The sequence below is a fragment of the Epinephelus lanceolatus genome, chromosome 16 (assembly GCF_041903045.1).
Source record: "Epinephelus lanceolatus isolate andai-2023 chromosome 16, ASM4190304v1, whole genome shotgun sequence".
Classification (NCBI taxonomy): Eukaryota; Metazoa; Chordata; class Actinopteri; order Perciformes; family Serranidae; genus Epinephelus; species Epinephelus lanceolatus.
Genome location: NC_135749.1, coordinates 21,873,398 through 21,892,870, shown reverse-complemented (window position 1 = coordinate 21,892,870; position 19,473 = coordinate 21,873,398). Strand labels below are relative to the sequence as shown.

Here is a 19,473-nt window from a genome sequence, read left to right as displayed (position 1 = left end):
GTAAAAGAAGTACCTCATATAACCCAGTGTCAAAAACTCCGAACTATCCCTTTAATGACAAGTCAGGTAATGAGAGGCCAGATGGTTTTCTCACCCGTTTGGAGTCGGGTAAATGACCAGGAAGAAGGCCGTAAAGAATCCGAGAAGGGAGCCCCCAGAGGCCACCATGGGAATGACACGGACGCTGCCAACAGCCTCCACAACAGCACCCAGAGCCGAGGCCACCAAGATCTGACTGATGTACACCTGCAAAATCACAAGTGATTACAAAATAACACAGAGCTTTCAGCATACTATAGCATACATACATATATAAGAGTGTGCCACAAAGACTTCATGATGACAACACTCACCTGACAGGATAAGATAGCACAGTCGATACCAAAGCCTCTGCGGGAGTTACCAGGACTGTGCCTGATGTACTGCAGGAGGCAGAGACAGTTACAGTTAATGAAAGCTACATATTTCAAAAATAGATTTACAGGATGTTAGAAAAATACAGACTATCACCAGAGTCATCAAAACAAACACAGATGAAACCAAGCAGCTGAATGTGTCTGTACCTCTTTCATTTCGTGATACTGTCCCAACAGAGCATACGGACAGTAGGAGATACTCATAGAGATGATGCCCATGCTGCTGATCATCACCATGGCAACATACACGTTAGGGAAGATTGCCATGACAGCAGTTCCTGCGGAGGGAAGAAGAAAAAAAAAATACTTAGTAGACACTCACAGTTATTTTGTTTTACTGTGTTGCTGTGCTGTGGTTCATACCGATGGAAAATGCAAGTGTCCCCATGATGTAGATGACTTTAATGCTCAGGTCAAAGTTGTCAAGGTACTTCTGAAGGATAGCTGGAAAACATGTATATGGTGATTGATTAATACAGAGTTAACAATCAGAGAGCTTGTTGAAAGTGTGTGAATGCATGTGCTTTCTATGACATGAACCAGAGGGCTTGTGTGTGTTACCTGAGCATGTGGCAGCAGTCATGGCATATATAACCAGCCCCCAACATCCCATCTGAACTCCTTTGTGATAATCCTCCAACAAAGTTGAGTTAATAGGAGCCTGAGAGAGAGAGAAAGACAGGTTTGGTTTTTAACTGAGGTGTGAGACAGAGTTCAGTTCAGCTTGAACCTGCTGTAGACAAGATGACGTGACACATGAGAATATTAGAAAAAAGGACAAAGAGAAAAAGACATGTTTTGTGGTGACTTTTTTTTTTTTAACAAATACTCAAACTACCAATTATTTAGGATGTTTCTGAGCAAACATTCAAACACATTTACACATGTTTAATGGCTATCAAATGTCTGATAAGATGATGTTGTAATGGAGCTATCATTTTCAGATTAGGTGTGACCCTCAATGATTCAATCTCAGGAGCCCGACTCCAATGCCAATCTCACAGTCAAATCGTCGCAGTTGTTGAAAAATGTGGTTATGAAACACAGGATCATTCTATCTGGGCTATATGGGGGTGCTGAATGTCTGATTTTACTTAGAATTGCTTGGTTTCTCCCCAAAAAATCACAATGTAAAGCTCATTTTACGTATAAAATAAATCAGAGCAGTCACACAAAACTGTAACGCTTGCAGAATGCTAAATATTTTTGAATGAATGATTATCTGTCAAAAACAGCAGGGGAGGCAAGCACAAAAAGCTGTTTGCAGCTGCTTACAGCACTCTCTCTCTCTCTCTCTCTCTCTCTCTCTCTCTCTCTGTGTCTAAGAATAAGTTGAAAGTTGTTTACAACCTCAGAAAGCAAGCAGTAATAAAAACTTAGGAGTGTGTTCTGTCTGTCTCTCTATCGATCGCTTCTGCTCCCTGTCAGTACTGACGACAGCGCCGCTTTGGCACCTACACGCACGAACAAACACACCCATACCTACTCCCAACACACAACAAACAGTGCTAGATTAAATACATCCTAATATAAACTAGATTCTTATGCCGAGTCAAGACGACAAATTGTTCAGTTCCGTGTTTCAACTCTTTCGTGTGGTGTGGAAAAAATGGAAACTAATGTCATACATATTATCGTATATTAATCAACGAGCAAATAAAAGAACAAAAACCATGATTTGACTATCAGTCAATAGGTGACACTGTAAATTCTTAGTCCAGGACACCTCTGTTTTAGATATTACAGATTATGTGATGCTGCAGAGAACAGCTTTCTGGTCAACTAATGATTCATCTCAATGTGTTTGGTATTGTTCTCAGTCTCTTTCTGAAATTTTACATCTCTAACTGTGGCTTGGACGAGCCATCACACCATTAAAGTAACTGAACTTGAGAGTAATGCGGGGATCTATATATACAGATATAGTGTAGGTCTGTGTGTGTGTGTTCCCCTACGGTAGGATCTCCATGGTAGATGACTTGTCCCATGAAGTCAGTGAAGAAGACGGCCTCAGCGATGATGGAGAACCAGGTGAGCAGGTGACAGACACACAGTCGCAGCAGCTCCTTGGGCATCTTCAGCATGGAGAGCCACAGCAGCCGCACAGTGGTCTCAACCTAAAGACAGATAACATCAGACAATATCCACCAAAAAAAAAAAAAAAAAAAACGAGACAAATAACATGGAGGCAAGAGTAATGGGGCTCCACTGTTGCCATGGTTACAGGTGAGTAAATTCCTCCTCACCTCTCCCTCTTCGCTCTCTGTGTCTCCGCTGGAGGAGTTGGTGTTTCCGCTGCGGTGTCTGTTCCTCTGTTTCTGCCTCCTCCTGTGTCTGGCCTCCACTTCATACAGGTCGTTCATGCTGCGAGACGGCTTGATGAGGAAAGCGGCATTGGCACGGCGGTAGCGGTAGCGGTGGCTTCCCACTCGACCGTAGTAGGAGAAGGTGCAGGACGGCTGGCGGTAGAAGATGTGGCGGTGACGTGACTGTCGCATGGGTGCTCCAGTACTGGCAGCTGGAATAAAAAAAACATTATAGGTTAACATTAGGTGACTGTTTTTAATTAAGTTGTATTTATTTGTATTTTATTTGATACAGAGTTGCACAGAGTGAAATATAACATGAAAACACTGACCTTTGACCATTCCAGCGCGATGTGCCTGTCCTTTAGAGCTCAGCCTGTTGGTGCCATCTCTATCAGGATTCGTCACACTGGCTAACAGCCGGCCGTTCAGTGTCCGCTGCTCATTGAGCTGGTTGTTCAGCAATGCCTCCTGACCGTCGTCATTTTCCATTTCCTGTAAGAAAGCAGAGAGGCGGGAGATCCTGGGGTTTGTAGCGTGCGTTTGGTGGCTATTGCTGTGGAGCAGATCCCCACTGCCTGCGCTGCTGCTGCGTCTGATGTTGCCAAACCGGGGTGGCGGAGTGCTGCGATGCTGGTTGAAGAAGTTACTGGTCAAAGGAGGTGAGCCGTGATAGGGCGAGAGGCGGTCAGCAAAGATGGAAGGCTCAATGTGGCACAGGAACAATGCATCGTGGTCCAGGTGGTCAAGAGTGGCGTCAGCCATGGCGAGAACACTGTCACTTTTACCTGGAGACGGATGAGGAGAGGGCTGATCAGTTAAGAGAAAATGATGGTGAAAATGAAAACTGAAACCAGTGGCCGTTGGCTTATGTTGCACATTATGTTGCCATAGCTTTTTCCATTGGATTTTGAATTACTGTAGAAAATAAACTCTGTGGCAAACAAATTTTTATGATGCTTATGTGTTTTGATCAGCAAGATAATCTTCACAAGTTACCAACACTTTCATGGTTTTTGAAGCCTAAATGCAATGACCAGAAGTAAAAAGCTAACAGTAGGCTATAAATGAGCTACACTACAGTTTCATGACTTAACATCCCCAACATAACGAGGCTGTAAAGCCATGTTTGATGTGATGAAGTCTGTAGCCTCATTCAGCCACTTGCTAGCAACCACCTTTTTTAAGACTCATAAGAATATTTATTGATGTATTTCACGCTGTAGAACAAAAGTCTCTTTAGCTTGTGTAACCACATACTTTACTTGAGGCCTCTAACCAAAAACCCATTGAAAAACCCATTGAACATGAGACAAGGTGACCAGGCGTGCTAAAACACTAACTCATTCCTGCAGCACTCTAAACAACCTTCAATCAAACTACTTTCACTCTTTCTGACTCTATGAATATGTTTGCTAGATTAATTACACTGATCTTTCACTAGTGATATGAATCTATAATAAGTGAATCCAGTGCCCTTGTTTCTGCGCTAATTACTTTTCAGTCTCTTGTAAAACTTTATCTTTGGTCTATCTGTTGTTAATGACAGCTAATCTTTTTCCAATTTGCTATCACTATAATCTATTTTTTGCTAAAATTGTTTTCACAGTTTCAACACTGCTTCCAGTAAAAAGTTATTGGAGGTGTGTTTTGTTTTACATAACTGTCCCAGTGTTTGGGAATAAACACCTCCAGACATGTAAGTCTCTGTAGGACACAAGATCAAAAGCCGCTGAACTAGATCGTCAATAATACCACAAATATTGTCTCTTTTCAGGAAGGGACAGAGACACAGATAACACATGAGATTCCTCTGTTTTTGTTTGATTAGAAAATCAGTTAATCAAAATGGCCTCAAACTATCTACTGTAAGTGGCAGCTGATAAAATCTCTAAATAACAAGACAAGGAGCTTAATTGCTTCCTTTCAAGTTTCAGGAGCAAAGGACCACCAGATATTCCCACACCTCATTCTCTTTTACATTTTTTGGGGATTGGAAGAGAAAAAATTAAAACACGCAATTCAGATTCTGCAAAAAGGCAAGAGTCTGTCAACTTACTTCTCACAAGCTCCATCTCTAGGAAGTCCATGTCAAGATCTCCGTGCTCTGACAGGTCATCTCCGTAGGGGTCATGCAAGTCGTAGCTGTCCAGTGTTTCATCCTCTCCGATCAACTCCAGCTTGGGAGCAAGAAGTCCAGTCCTGCCATTGGCCGATGGCTGTGGGTTGGTGCGATCTGGACTCTCCTGGTGAGAGGACAGAAAGGAAAGTCTTAGGGTTTGTTTTTTTAAAACTAAAATTGAATTTTACAGTGAGCACACACAAAGACACACACTCGCTGTACCTGATCCAGCCTGTCATGTTGGGGCGAGTACTGCTGCTCCTCAATACTAAGGAGATGTAACACCACAGAGATAGTGAAGAGGATGGCAGCGAAGAAGAACAGAATCTGCTCCTGGGACTTGAAGGCTGCTCCGAGGAAGGTGTGCGTCCAGTCTAAACCTCCGAGGGCGTAGCCGACCGCACCACCAAGACCTGCACACATGGACAAAAGTTTAAACATACAGAAGAGGCGTTAGGAGAATGGGATTGTGTCTGATCTCATTTTCTCTCTCTGCAGTAATTTATGTCAAATTTCTGTCCATATAACTATTATTACTAAATATTTACTGGAAGGACCAGAAATAATATTATCATAATATCTTGTTAAAGTTATATGGGTGTCAGATGTCAGCGGTACCTGCTGAGGCGGCATGAATATTAAGTGCCATGTCTTGTTCCTCCGTGTCCGCCACGTCTAGCAGGTACGCCCTGATTGGTCCCTCTGTAGCGTCCGCACAAAAGTCCAACACCACCACCCCCAGCACGGTAAGAACTATACCTATTGGTTGTCTCCCCTGCTCGTCACCCAGCGACAAACCTAAAGGGGAAAGACATAAATGGAAAAAGAGTTTTAATGATAAATAGTGTTTGTTTTTTTAATTCAATAAACACACCAATAATAAGTTGTTGTTTTTTTTTATTAAAAGGTCATTTTTATTGCAACATAAGTGTTTTTAGATGCTTTTATTCAGCTACTCTGCTAGAGTTTATGTACACAGTGTGTATTCAGCAGCTTGAAACATCCTAAAAATTTTAAATAGCAATTCAGCTAAATTGTAAGGCTCTGACACACTAAGCCGACATCCATTGTTGCACTGATGTGACCCTGTTCAGAGCTGCGTATGTGATCAATAGCTGATTAGTGAGTCACAACAGCTGCGTAACAAAAACACAAAGATGTACAGAAATGGGTCACCGCACATTTCCCATATTGCTTTGCAAAATGTGAGTGACCTTGTGTGTGTCATTACATTTGGCGACCCGGTACTGCAATCAAGCTGCTCGATGTGTATTCGTGTCTGAGAGCCTGAGTGTGAACTTGTATCAATGTAAGAAAACAACACAGAGTGACATGGGAAAGCTTTAATAGCCTGTGTGAAAATGAGTGTGTGTGTGTGTGTGTGTGGGAGAGAAAGAGAGGGCAGTGTGACGAAGCATGACTTTACAAAATGAAATCCATTAACGTCGGGGAAACAGCACAGTGTGTGTGTTACGTGTGTGTACTTATATATGTGTGTGTGTGTGGGACAATGGGGCTGCACAACTCACTAGCCTGGCAGACAGACAGGAAGTGAATTGTGATTGGTGGAAAGGGGGAAGCAAACAGGAAGCATTTCCCTGTGAACTGCCTGCTCCTGTGTTCCCATGTCAACACACACACACACACACACACACACACACACACACACACACACACACACACACTCATACACAGGTTACTACAGTTTTCCCATGTCATCCTGTGTTGTTCACACACATTTATATATTTACAACCATGGAAATGTGCACTTTCTCTCTTTTCTCTCACACTGATACAGGTCACTGGTCTTTTCCCATGTCAGCCCCACTGGCAAGGTGCTCACACATACATACACACACACACACACACACACACACACACACGATGCCCTAAAATGACCTGTGTGCCAACCTCTGTGCAGAAGAATGGAGGTAGAACAGAATAGAATTCAACAGAGGAGAATAAAATCTGCTGACAGAAAACAGTTCACACAGCTCTCCTTCTTGTTATTTATAACTCCTTTGACAATTCATTTCACTTTGTTCTATTTAGAGACATTTAAAAAGGCCCAGTCCCAGGCTATTGTTGCACCGTACATGCTTCACCCATTTGGGCCACATCTGAATATGCAACATGTACGCTCTACAGTGTTTCCCCTCGGCTTGCGTCCAGCAGCGGTGACTTTTATTTCACGCCAGTGTGTTGGCTCACACTGAAGAGACAGAAGAGCTTTAGACACATGTGCATGTCCAATTACATTTAGTCAAATGCTTCCCATAGCCATTATGCTGTTGGAATAAATCCTGCATTTAACATCTATTGTTTCAATCAGCATAGTGAAAATTGCTTGTAAAAACAAATGGCTGCTAACAAGCAGAACACAGATATAAGTTGCCGACCTGTGTGTGTGTGTGTGTGTGTGTGGGTGTGTGTGTGTTTATGTTTGTTCACGAATGTATAGACAGACATAATTAATGACATTACACCCGGAACTACGCTAATGAAGTTAACCCAGAGTTCAATATCTGTGTGGCATGATTGACAGCTGATCAATTTGATTGATTGGATTGGTTGAATATGACCTTGGAATGACTTTTAGATGATGTAATAAGCTGAGGGTCAGACTGAGGATAACATCGGTCTCTGTCTGTAGACACGACTCTCAGTGGGGAGAGCTTTGGACAAGGGATGCTCCACTGATTCTAGGAATAAATAGGTCCTATTCTTTTTTCTGTTTTCTGTGACAAAAGTGCATGCTTGGTAAAACAACAGTGCCTGCATTGTCATAGTTTGCAGTTAAATTCCCGCTGCAGCCGTGATAGTTTAGATAACAGCATTCAGCCGATGGCACAAAGTAAACATCTGTATTTGTAGGCTAGGTTACTGTGAATATCTCCCTCCTGTGTGTTCTTATTGTTTGATTTGTATGTATGAGTTCATACTGGGAAAGCACTGTAACAAATTAGTTTATTTAATTTGATGATATGAGTTTGTTTTTCTACTGGCATGTTCTGTTTCATTGTTTAATAAAGGCCCAGACACACTAAACTGACATCAGAGAACTACTGGCGATGAAGGCTGACTGTTGTCTTGGATTTGTCTCATCCAAGAAGTTGCACTTGAACACACTGTAAAGACTACAGCTAAAGGCCAACTAGCATGTATCTGCGCCTGCATGAGAGAAAATGAGCCTCCACAGCAGCAGGCGTCTGTAGACTGTATTCCTCATTCATAAAGGGAAACTGGAAAACCAACACGGATACAAGAAACTACTTAGCCAGCAGCACATTAACCACGCAACTTCATGTTGAAAGAACAAAGCGTATTTACCTTGCGCTAGCTAACAATGACACATCTTCCTAACATACATCGAGTGAGCAAACTCTGGCGGATAGAGCGTGATAAGGTGTCCAGATAGACTATGAGCAACTATATTCATTTGGCTTGCTAAAAAACTGACACGCCGCTTAGCATGTTTGCAGATGCACACAGCAGGTTAGGACATCTTCAATGGGAAACATTTAAACATTCTGATGTTCGCTTGCTCGCTCGTTCGCATCACATCCAGTTGGTTACACAGACAATTACGAAGCGTCTGTGCTAAAGAGCTTAATGGCTAACAAAAATAATGTACGTAATATGATACATTTGTTTCAATCTGTCTCCTTCTTGACTTAAGTTCTTATTTGCTTTTCTATCTCCATCTCCACAAAAACTTGGGTGACAGACACTCACTAACGGCCCGACATAGATGGACAGCCGACCGTCGGCCCTGTGTGTGTCAGGGCCTTAAGAAAAAAGGTGAAAAAAATGACCTGTTCATTTTTAGAGGTAATCATTTTAAATCTAAGTGACAAGCACATTATTGTGAAAAAATTAACCATTCATTTCCACACCGTACTTTCGATTTAAATATTTGATAATGCTTGCATCCCCTTTAAACCTGACAAAAACAATATTTAACTATCATTTAAATGAAATGATAGGAGAACTTATTTATCACACAGAAGTTTACTGAGACTTTTGTAAAATATTTATGTACTGCTAACAGTTAAAAGACTGTGGATTTGTCTGCAATTCAATCCTTAATACCAAGTCACTGCTATTACCGTGAAACACAAGATTTATAGTAGCTTTAGTTTACTTGACTAACAAGATTTTAGCAGCTGATCAAAGGGCCATGGAGCAGAGATAAACTGCTGATCGATATGTCCTCTCCTCCTCCCTGACACACTTACTTCAACACTTTTAATATCCAATAACACACACTCACCTATCAGCGATCCATTCAGAAACAGCGCCACTCCTATCAGTGTCCCGATGCAGAGAGCCAGGATGAACGGTCTCCTCCTGCCCCATCGCAGAGTGCAGCGGTCGCTGGCCGAGCCGATCAGAGGGCTGAACATGAGGCCGAGGACGGGACTGAGGAACCACGTCAGGCTGTAGTACTGCTCTGGAAGACCTGCACACAAACAGACAGACAGAGAGACAGACAAATTTATAGATAGGCAGAGTGAAGTGTGAACTTGCGCAACAGAGATTTAAGATTAAGACAGATGCCAAATGATAATCACTGAACCACTGAAATTTGACAATGGGAGTCTTTTTTTTTTTAATCCACCAGGGGGTGCAAGTGACATCCTAATTGTAGTGGTGACAGACATCATTTTATAATTTGATTGGTTTGATTAAACAAATTCTTTTTTTTATTGGAATCAGGCATTAAGACGAAAACAAGCACATGCATTTGATTTATGCAAAACTGCAATCATGGGATCTTGTATAACTCTATTTCTTTCATTTTATTGGTTATTTAACAGGGACAATGCACAGCCCATTTACTGTACCAGCTGTAGGTAAAAGCACACTGGAATCGGCTGTGACAGACTTGCATTTAGCTGACTGGTTATGACACAGCATTGCTCACTTTTATCAAAGTGATGTTAACAATATCCTGCTGTTGTGATGTTAGTTTTTACATTATTCATAATATGACAAAACAAAATAGCAACATGTTCAGTTGGTTGCTCCGTATGATAACAATGTAGTCGAAGTCACAGCTGAAGTAAACAGCAACATAAAGACTGTTGTGTTTGTGTTGTCACCTCAGTTACCTGAGAGGTGACTTGAGGCTAAATTTTTCAACACAGGTAAAAAAGAGAATGTCACGGCAACCGTGCGCGACGGGAGGTTTTTATCTTGTGTCTATTGGGCGTCTGTGTGAACATTAGCCCCGGATGATCACACAAAGGACTTTAACAGCAACACCTGCGTGCTAATGCAGAGAAAATGAACAGGAGTGTGGAGACTCAAGTTTCATTTCTGACTACTGTTCTTCAATAGACTCATTTAACTTATGATCTGGAAAGCAGGAGCTCATAAGATGTAACTTAAAGTGATGCTGGATAAAAGAAAAAACAGAGCTAACCTTTTAAAGCCTTTGTTGAATATCTTAAATTATATTAATTTCCTAAAACAAGTGGATTGGAATTACCCTTGACCTTTACGTGCATGTGACTTTCTTTTATCATCTGTGTCTCAACTTTCCACTGTCGGAAACTGGGTGAGGATTACAGACACGCATGTTGAATGACAGGACCCTAAATTAGTACGGATCTATAAAAACACACACCCACAGGATGCAACAACATAATGGAAACACATACGGAACTCTGTTCAGTACATATGCTTTCAGTAGCTCTGAATAATATCAGACAACACCTTGCACACACAAACCTGTCACCAACAAAACCAGTTCATTAACTCCTCATAAAACCTCACACACCATTTCAGCACCGCATACACACACACACACACACACACACACACACACACTCACATTTACATTAGACATCAGCTCGCACATGACCCGAGCTCATAATGACAGTAACTGATAACATAACATTTCTTAAAAACAAAAACATGTACATACTTGCTACGTATGATGGAAAATGAAACACTGTTTTTGTTTTCTATTACCACCTCATGACATTTGCACACTGTATAACTCCAGATTAAAAGGTTATGAGGTTCACAAGTATTATAGGAAAGACTGTGATAAATCTGTTTAGAAAACCCATATTTTTTTTGCAGGAAAGAATAAAAAAAACTTCTCAATTAGAATAAAAAAAAAGAAAATTAAAATTTCTCTCTTAGCACTGATTAAATCCCTAAAATCTCATCTATGTTCATCAAAATTACATATTTAGATTTTCTCCATGAAAAATATCCTTCCTGCCTTAAAAAGGCTTGATGTAACTCTACACCTTTGCCTCATTTACTATGCACAGAGCCATGAATATGCAAATTAATCCGTACCTCTATCTCCCCCTGCCCCCCAGCTGCTTGCCTGCATCTTGAACCTATCTTTGACTCTGCTCATCTCACAGACAAACCTCTGCTTGTTTTCTGTTTTGCAATCCACTTTACACTACACACTGGCACGTGGTAATATACAAGTTAATCAGGCATACTGTACATGTACGAACCGAAAACTGATTTCAAAGAAGGACGATGAAAGAGATAAAAGAAGAGCTAATTATAAAGGGTCTCCTAAAGGTCAGCGTATCAGAAAATCAATGTGTTCCATGCATCGTTCTCAATAACGTTATGCTGGGTACACACTATATGATATCAGCCCCCGGCTCGGATCGTGGACGACAAAGAGTGTTGTATGCGATAATCCATCGTTTCATCTCATGTAGTTTGTCAACTGTATGGCAACAACACCCCAGCCTTTTTGATATTTCCTCTAGAGACGTGTGTTGCTAATGTTGGATAAAATTTGCTCCCAATCACCAGTTTGACAGGTTCAAGTGAAAGTGAAACCTAGCTTGCAAAAGAAAACGAATCGCAGCTACACTTGGCTTCTCCTCTGATACCCCACAAGTTGACGAGATTAGTTTCTTAGGTTTGTGATCTAACAAACCCTAGAAGTCAGAATCCATGTTTTTGAGACTGTTATTGATTCACTGCATCAGCAGGTTTGCCTAATTTGAATCACAAGAGTCATCTGCCAATCAGGGCCAAGCATTGTGGTTGTAGTTGTACACCTGTCACAGTTAGGTATTTCAAGTAGGTGAGTTAAAGCTGAGCTATACTGCATTTACCAAAGCTGTGAGCCAAGTACACAGCACGCATCACCTCACCTCTACAGCACATTGTTTGCTTTGTCTTTACTTGTGCAAACTTTGCGAGTTTGTTTTACTTCCAAACTGTTTTGCCTGACTGAAATCTGACAGGCTCCACGTGCTCTTATTTCTCGAGGTTTAGGTGCCTTGAACTGTTTTTTGTTCCTGACAATTGGAAAACCTCATCTACATGTAGCTGACAGCAGCATCCCAACTAAAAATACTTCCTAAAATTACATCATGAGGAGGAAAACCATATCGGTAGCACCTGCTGAAAACTGGAGGATGTCAAGTAAAGTACATTTTTATACATGTTTACAACTAGTTTGACATAATCTGCAGAGTATAACTTTCATGACTTCCTTCAATTTTCACACCAGCAGCAACAAGTCTTTAACTTCTTCTAATTCTATCAGTGAAAAAACCACAAAGACCATCATAACCATCCTGCCAGCTGTAAAAATAGTTTAAAACCCACTCTCTGAAGTTAAACTCATTGCCTGAGGAATTTGCAAGTTTGTTCTTGTCAATTGAACGCATAAAGAAAACATGCATGATCAATGCCAAAATAACAAAACAACAACAGACTACGCCCTTGGACACATTATTTCACGGAGCTGCTGAGAGAAGGAAGACGAGAATGAAGATGCAGCAGAGGCAGACGGTCTTTTAGCTGAGTGAAGTCAGCTGAATCTCAGATAATTAAATTAGGACTTTATCATTGTCTCACTGTCAAACTGTCGCTTAATGCGGCTCAGTGAGAGCAGCCAAATACATTAAATGCCATTTGGCCGCCACACTCACCTTCTCATATCGAGAGAGAGAGACACTAAAGATATCTGTTCAAGGTAATCTACTCTTGGTAATGTCTCTGCCTGCAGTTTGAAGGTATGCCAGCCCACGTTGGCTCAAATAATGATCAACAGCTCTGCTTAAAGTTTGGGAAATGCACCTTTGAACAACCTTAAGAGCTTTGTATACTTAAAATAAAGTCATCAAACCTTAAACCTTGTAAACCTTAATCACTGCTGAAGGTGCATTTCTCTGCTACTGATCACACAAACAGGAATTATTCAAAAAACAGACTGACCTTTTTGCTCAGAAACAGCACAAGACATAAGGGTATTTATGTTGTTATATAACTCTGTGTAAGAAGCACAAAGTAGTGCAACTTCCAAAGAGTATCCCTTTAAGTGATTTCAAGCTATAATCCCCTCTTACTTTTATTTAATCTACAGTAATCCCAGAGGAAGAGAGACATTAGAGACAGCTGCAGGATCAATATGAGGAAGATAAAACTGATGTTTCATTCCTCAGTCAACAAAAGAGACGGAAAGATGGGCGAACGCTGGAAAGTGAGAGCGGATCGATGGCAGCTAATTTAATTAAGACAACATTAGGCTCTTAAACACTTAGAATGCACATTCATATTTCAACCATAATCAATAACTGAGTCATAGTATCTAATTATCAAGAGCCTTTGTGAAAATGTCCCCACGCCCTGCACAAGTTTCAGTCAGAGGTGTGACTCAGTCCGTCTGGATAGTTCACCTGCTGACTGAAGCAGGAAATCCAGTTCAAGAATCTGAGTGGTTCTTGGCTGTACGGGAGACCTAAAGCTTATTTGTTTGGTAAATCCAGGAAAACTCTGAATGACTCAACATAGCGAGTATCCGTGAGAGTGATGTTGCTGAAGCTTTTGTAAGCATTTGGCGTTTTCTGGAAGTTTCTGGAAGGGTGTTGTTTGTCTGCTAAACGTCACAGTCATGTGAAAACCTCCCTGCTGCAATCATGGTAATTTTTATGTTTTCATCACACGTTTCATGGTCTGTAGACCTCTCACAGTGTGTGACACAGAGCCAGAAAATTAACACGGTCATTTCTTTTTATTAAATTGTGTTACATCATTAGATGAAGCTGAGTATTTTCCCTTCATGTATAAATAATGTTAACTTAAGGGGCACTCAAGGACAAAATGATTTGGTGTGTCAGGCCTGAATGTAACTTAAGTGTGTTTACAGGACCCAAATATCCATGTTTTAGTCAAGACGACCTAAACTAAGACCAAGTGATGGCCAAGACCAGAGTCTATCAAGATGAAGTGATGACCAAGAACAAAAAGGGCAGACCAGAGTAAGTCCAACACTACATGACACACTGACAATGAAAATATTGAACATGCAAACCACGGGCACTCCTCAAACTGATCTGAAATATCCACAGTCACAATGAGTTCCAGGACATTCTCACTGTACATATGCACATATACATGAGAACGTCTTGAAATGTCTTGTTTAGCTGAGTTTAACTCAACCATCATTAGGCCCGTTTCCACTGAAGAAGTTCCTGGTACTATTTGGGGAGCAGGAACTACTACAGGAACGTCCTCTCGCTCGGCCCTCTCAACCGCCGTGTCTCCACTGAGAGAGCGGAGTACGAGGAAGGTTCCTGTAAAGTTACGGGCTCTGGATGTGACGTAATCGTTGTGCGACCATTTACCGGGGCGACGTAGGGACGCCGTTAGCTGATAGCCCTTAGCGGTGTCTGTAATAACTCACTAAATGGCCCATGAAAAAAAAATAAAATTTCCAGCGGATGTCTTAGTTACAACATGATTGAGCTATCTGGAGTAGTTTTATGTTGTATCCGACAACGGGAGGCTTTTAACAGATGACATCCTGATGTTAGCTTTGCTGCTGCTGCGGCCACTGATGCTTTCTAGACATCGTGATTGCCCAAAACTGAATAAATACCACACATAAACACAAAACTGCTTTGCTAGCTCAATCATGTTGTAACTAAGATATCCGCTGGAAAGAATATTTTTTTCACGGGCCATTTAGTGAGTTTTTTTTACATGGCGGAGGAAGCTATATGAACGAGCTAATCCTCGTCTGCTGAGTTTTAAAAATGCCGGCTATTTTGTTGCTTTCTGTTGACATCACATCCCTCCTTGAGTATATCCAATCAGCACCAAGTAATCCCCAAGCCCCAGCCGGGAGTCTTTTGGGGCCGTTCTGAGTACCTACCCGAGGCAGGGACTTGTTTAGCCCCTGTAAAAGTTCCGGAACTCTGTCCTTCGGGGGTGGTTCCTGCGGTAGAGGCACGCACCAACGGCCCCGGCCCCGTAAAATTACGCCGAAGTTCCTGCAGTGGAAACGGGCCTAATATTCAACACTCCCTTTTTGCACAGGCAATGTACTGATATCCCTACAGTTGTGGTATTGACCAATCTTACAACAAAATCCTGAGTCCTCTTTGTCCGAGACTGAGACGAGACCTTCATAAAGTTGTCTTGAGACCAAGCCCGATCTTGACAACTACAACACTGCCTAATGTTCCACTAGCAACCAGAATAATGGCCCAGTAAGAATAAAAATGCTTCTGTAACCACCTCAATCAGAGGAGACTGGCTAAATCGGAGGGAATTTTCATTCTGGTTTAGCTGGGGTGGTACCCCGCATGGAGTTAACATGGCGGTAGCAAGACAAAATTGGTTTGTGGTTTATGGTCTACTCCTCTGGGGCCATACACCTCTGCCTTAAGGGGTATACTTTCACGAAGAACTGCTGTGTCATTCAAAAATTTTGCCTCCGTTCCTGAAGCAGTACACTCCATGAAGACGATCTTTGTTTTGGACTTTCCTCCATTTGCTCCTGGTCTTTGGCGTAGGAAGGCAATTTGTCAGTATCTTGTGTTGTATTTTCAGCAGGTTATACGCTTCACAGAGAGCAGTACCACTTTGCACAAGTCAAAAAGTTACATTCTGATTAAATGCTTTGGGGCATGTTAACGCACATCTTAACAGATGACTTTATTCTGCCAAGTATCTGTCAAGTACTTTAAGTTAAATGTCTGGTTAAAAGTCTGCCAGGAGCACAGGTGTATGAAGTGTATTACGTGAGAATCATACACGCCAGGAAAACATGTTTTTTTGAGATTTTTTTTTTGCCTTCATTTGTTAGTCATCAAGTAGAGAAACGACAAGAAACACGGGGAGAGAGCGACAAACATCCCCTGCAGGAATTGAACACATGCACCTTACACCACTTGCATTGTGTCCCACTGGCTCCTTTCGCTGACTGTCAACCTCTGTGTTTCTCATGAGCGGGCCATAAACAAGGCTTGACCCCTGTCGCCGTGGTGACCAGGTCTTGGGAACCCCGTCACCACAGAGACTCCATCACCTTCGCTTCCTGGCTCCTAATATGGCTGTGTCATTCACACAGGGCTTCCTGTTGTGGAGTTTGTTCAATCTAAGGAAAGCTTTGTTTCTCTCTGTTTGTCTCGCTTTTTTTTTTTGTCTCCCCCTTTCTGTCTCTCTCACTCATACACACACCCGGAAAAATAAGATACTAGTATGAACACACACACAGACAGACAGACAGACAGACACACACACACACACACACACAAAAGGCACAAATGTACACAAAACCTGTTAAACCAGCAGCATAGCCATAAAGCATGAGACAAAGCAGCAGATAGGAATCTGTCTGTCTGTAGGTTTGTCAATATCAAAACAGGAAAACACTTTCTAGTACACAGTTCCACCCGACACACACACATACCCACACCCACACCCACACACACACACACACAGTCACAAATGATACAGAAAAAAAACAAACTTAGTAAATAAAGACATGTCTCTGTTCCCACAAACACACACCAGAGACATACCGTACAGACTCGTAAGAGACACACACACACACACAGCTGAGTTCCCACACACTCCTAGTTCTGTAGGTACAAACACACACACACACACACACACAGGGAACAATACTGAGAGAATCAAGACACAGGAAGTATTTCAGAAAGTAAGAAAAAGAAATGAGTGGAGTGAGGAGACAGAGGGTGGAAACAGAGAGAGGATTGTGAGAAAAGATTAAGATGAAAGAAAATCAAGAAAGGGAGGACAGTGAGGAGAAGGTGAGAGAGGGAGGAAAGATGGAGGACAGAGAACCGGAGGGATGAAGAAACTGACTAAATAAGTTCATATCCAAGCGGGCGAGCGGCCGTGAGTGTTAGTGATTGATCGTGGGAAAGAAAAATGTACAATCTGCTCCATCTATCATCAAAGTGCTCTCACACACACGCACGCACGCACGCACACACACACACACACACACACACACACACAAACACACACACTAAATATGGAGCTCAATGTGTGACTGTTGGAGTACAGACTGCCCATTCATCACAACTGCTGCACAGCCTTCATGTGTGTTCCTCCACCTTGTGCCTGCACTCAAACACTAAACAGACAGGGAAACTTTATGGTTCCAATTGTTTTCTAAACATTAAAGTTTAGATTAGATATAGTATGTTTTAACTGGGGAGAGAAATCACTCAGATATTGTGTTTTTAAAACAAAACAAGGTCTTGTAGAGGCATGCGACTCAGAATTTGATGCGACCCGACTCAGAATTTGATTCGAGCTTTTTTATCCTTACTTGAGCTTTTTCTATAGTCTACAATATTTGTATAAAACTTCGTTTTGCAGAATAATTCAAAAAATGATGCCCACTGTTTCAAAGAAAAGTCTGAGATCAGTTGATAAGAGTCTTCCTACCTAAGCTGCCTAACTTCACACAGTCCTCTCCTTGTTTTCAGAAGTCCTGAACAAGGATTACTGTATTTCTGTCTTGCACTTTGCACTTCAGTTTGGTTTGAAATTATTTTCTGAAGCTAACTCAATCTTGGAGGGGAATTTTTTCAAAGTTTTGAAAGGGCCATCTGTATTCTGTTTTCCTAGAAAAGACTGTACTGTATAAAAAAAAATATGTTTTTTTGAACTGTTACAAACATGCTGAAATGTCACTGGAATATTGAGGTGCGTGACTTAACTGGAGAATACTTATATAAACTATTATTAGTGCCAATTCTAATCATTGAGAGTGAAACTAAAAAGTTTTAAGAAAAAGGTATTATGGCTTATTAGTGGGCAGTGATGTCCAATTATTAGGAATTAATGTCAGCTATCTCTTGTTTGTGCAGGACCAACAGACAAGACGTCAGGACCAGCTGAGATTTTTATTGGACTGATGGACAATCACAATCATCAGGTTAGAGACACAATAATTTCTTAATTTGTTTTCTCAGTTTAAATGCTTAACTATGTAGGAGACTATAACCCATTTTACACTTCCTACTTAAGGCAGGAATGTTGCACCATCATTCCGACTCGCTGTTCTTCATAAAAGGTATAATTGCAGAATTGGGTAACGGAGTTGTTTCACCTTTACGCCGGCAGCAGAGGTAGTAAGAGCGCTGAATTGACATCTGTGTGAAAGGGACAGTTGGCAGGAAGGGACGGATGTGACATTTTGACGACTTTCTACATGTGTAGCCCACCAAAAGAAAATTTAAACAGTGGCTGATGGCAGTTAGCAGCTAACTAAAAGTAGAACAGCAGCCGAAAATGTCTGCAAAGTCGGAAGACAGTGAGGTCCAGAAGCTCCTTACCATCCGAGCAGTGGGAGAGATCAGCCGCCACTTAACAAGGATAGTAAATGACATGTCATGGCAATGTTATTGTTTAGAAAGTGCCGTCTGGCACATACTTTATAAGTCATGCTAGAGACCATCACAACTTTTCTAGACGCTGACATGTTGTCTTAAATCACACCCTGGAGGGGTAGTGTTGCAAAGGCTGCATAATGAAGGGTTTACAATGAGCCCTATCGCGTGATATTTGTGTAAGAAGGGCTTATGATTTTTGCATCCAGTGCACTCAGTGTTAGCATTTGTTATATTAATAATAAAGACTGTAGGCTTTCAAGATTAAGGCTGGCATCATTTCACATTTTCTAACTGTGGAAAAATCCCATGAAAAGACAAAAACAAATAATGACTGGATCCTACTAACAAGTGCTGTCGGTGTATCCGAAGCTTTATATAGCTCTTTCCTCTGAGCCATAGAGCTCCATTGTTGTCCCAAACACTATTAAAAACAAATCTATGCGTCACACCTTTGCACTGGGTGACATGCTGATTTATTACCATGAGCACTTTATTTTCAGTCAATCCCACATTATCCCGCTGCCATTCATCTCACCTTTGTACTTAATGTGTATTAATCCACCACTGAAAATAGTTTCTTATAAATGCAGCGTTTATACTCCTGTTTGAGTATCGTTGGCTAAGAACTATAGAGCCCAGCTATTATAGAGCATTACTTGATTTTTTTTCTTTAAAATGAAACTAAATATTTGTGATATCTTTGTTGTTGTCAATCAAAAATTATACACTATATATTGCCAGTGCTATGCTCGACTTATATTTTCTTGTTGACATTTTCTCCTCACAGCATAACTGCCTCATCCAACATGTTGACTTAAAAACATCTCAAACCAATGTCTATACTTTGGGTAATTTCAGAGTGAGTAAAAATTCAATTTTAAAAGCTGTAATCATGTGGCATGAGGGATACATCTTTTCTCCAACCCCTCCATTCTTATCTCTAACAATGCTGTGTTTCTATCCAGTAA

At 41.3% G+C, this 19,473-nt stretch overlaps 1 protein-coding gene across 1 annotated transcript in view; it reads right to left on the bottom strand.

Moving 5' to 3' along the window:
- slc45a4a (solute carrier family 45 member 4a) overlaps positions 1-19,473 on the bottom strand; it is a 70,486-nt gene that overhangs the window by 6,598 nt on the left and 44,415 nt on the right. The window contains exons 4-15 of the mRNA XM_033636865.2: positions 9,118-9,306; positions 5,463-5,642; positions 5,067-5,257; positions 4,782-4,968; positions 3,055-3,510; positions 2,663-2,934; positions 2,372-2,533; positions 978-1,077; positions 780-860; positions 564-694; positions 354-422; positions 95-246 (exon numbers count right to left, since the gene is read on the bottom strand). Coding sequence (XP_033492756.1) covers positions 95-246; positions 354-422; positions 564-694; positions 780-860; positions 978-1,077; positions 2,372-2,533; positions 2,663-2,934; positions 3,055-3,510; positions 4,782-4,968; positions 5,067-5,257; positions 5,463-5,642; positions 9,118-9,306 — 2,170 coding nt within the window. The remainder of the gene's footprint in view (positions 1-94; positions 247-353; positions 423-563; positions 695-779; positions 861-977; positions 1,078-2,371; positions 2,534-2,662; positions 2,935-3,054; positions 3,511-4,781; positions 4,969-5,066; positions 5,258-5,462; positions 5,643-9,117; positions 9,307-19,473) is intronic.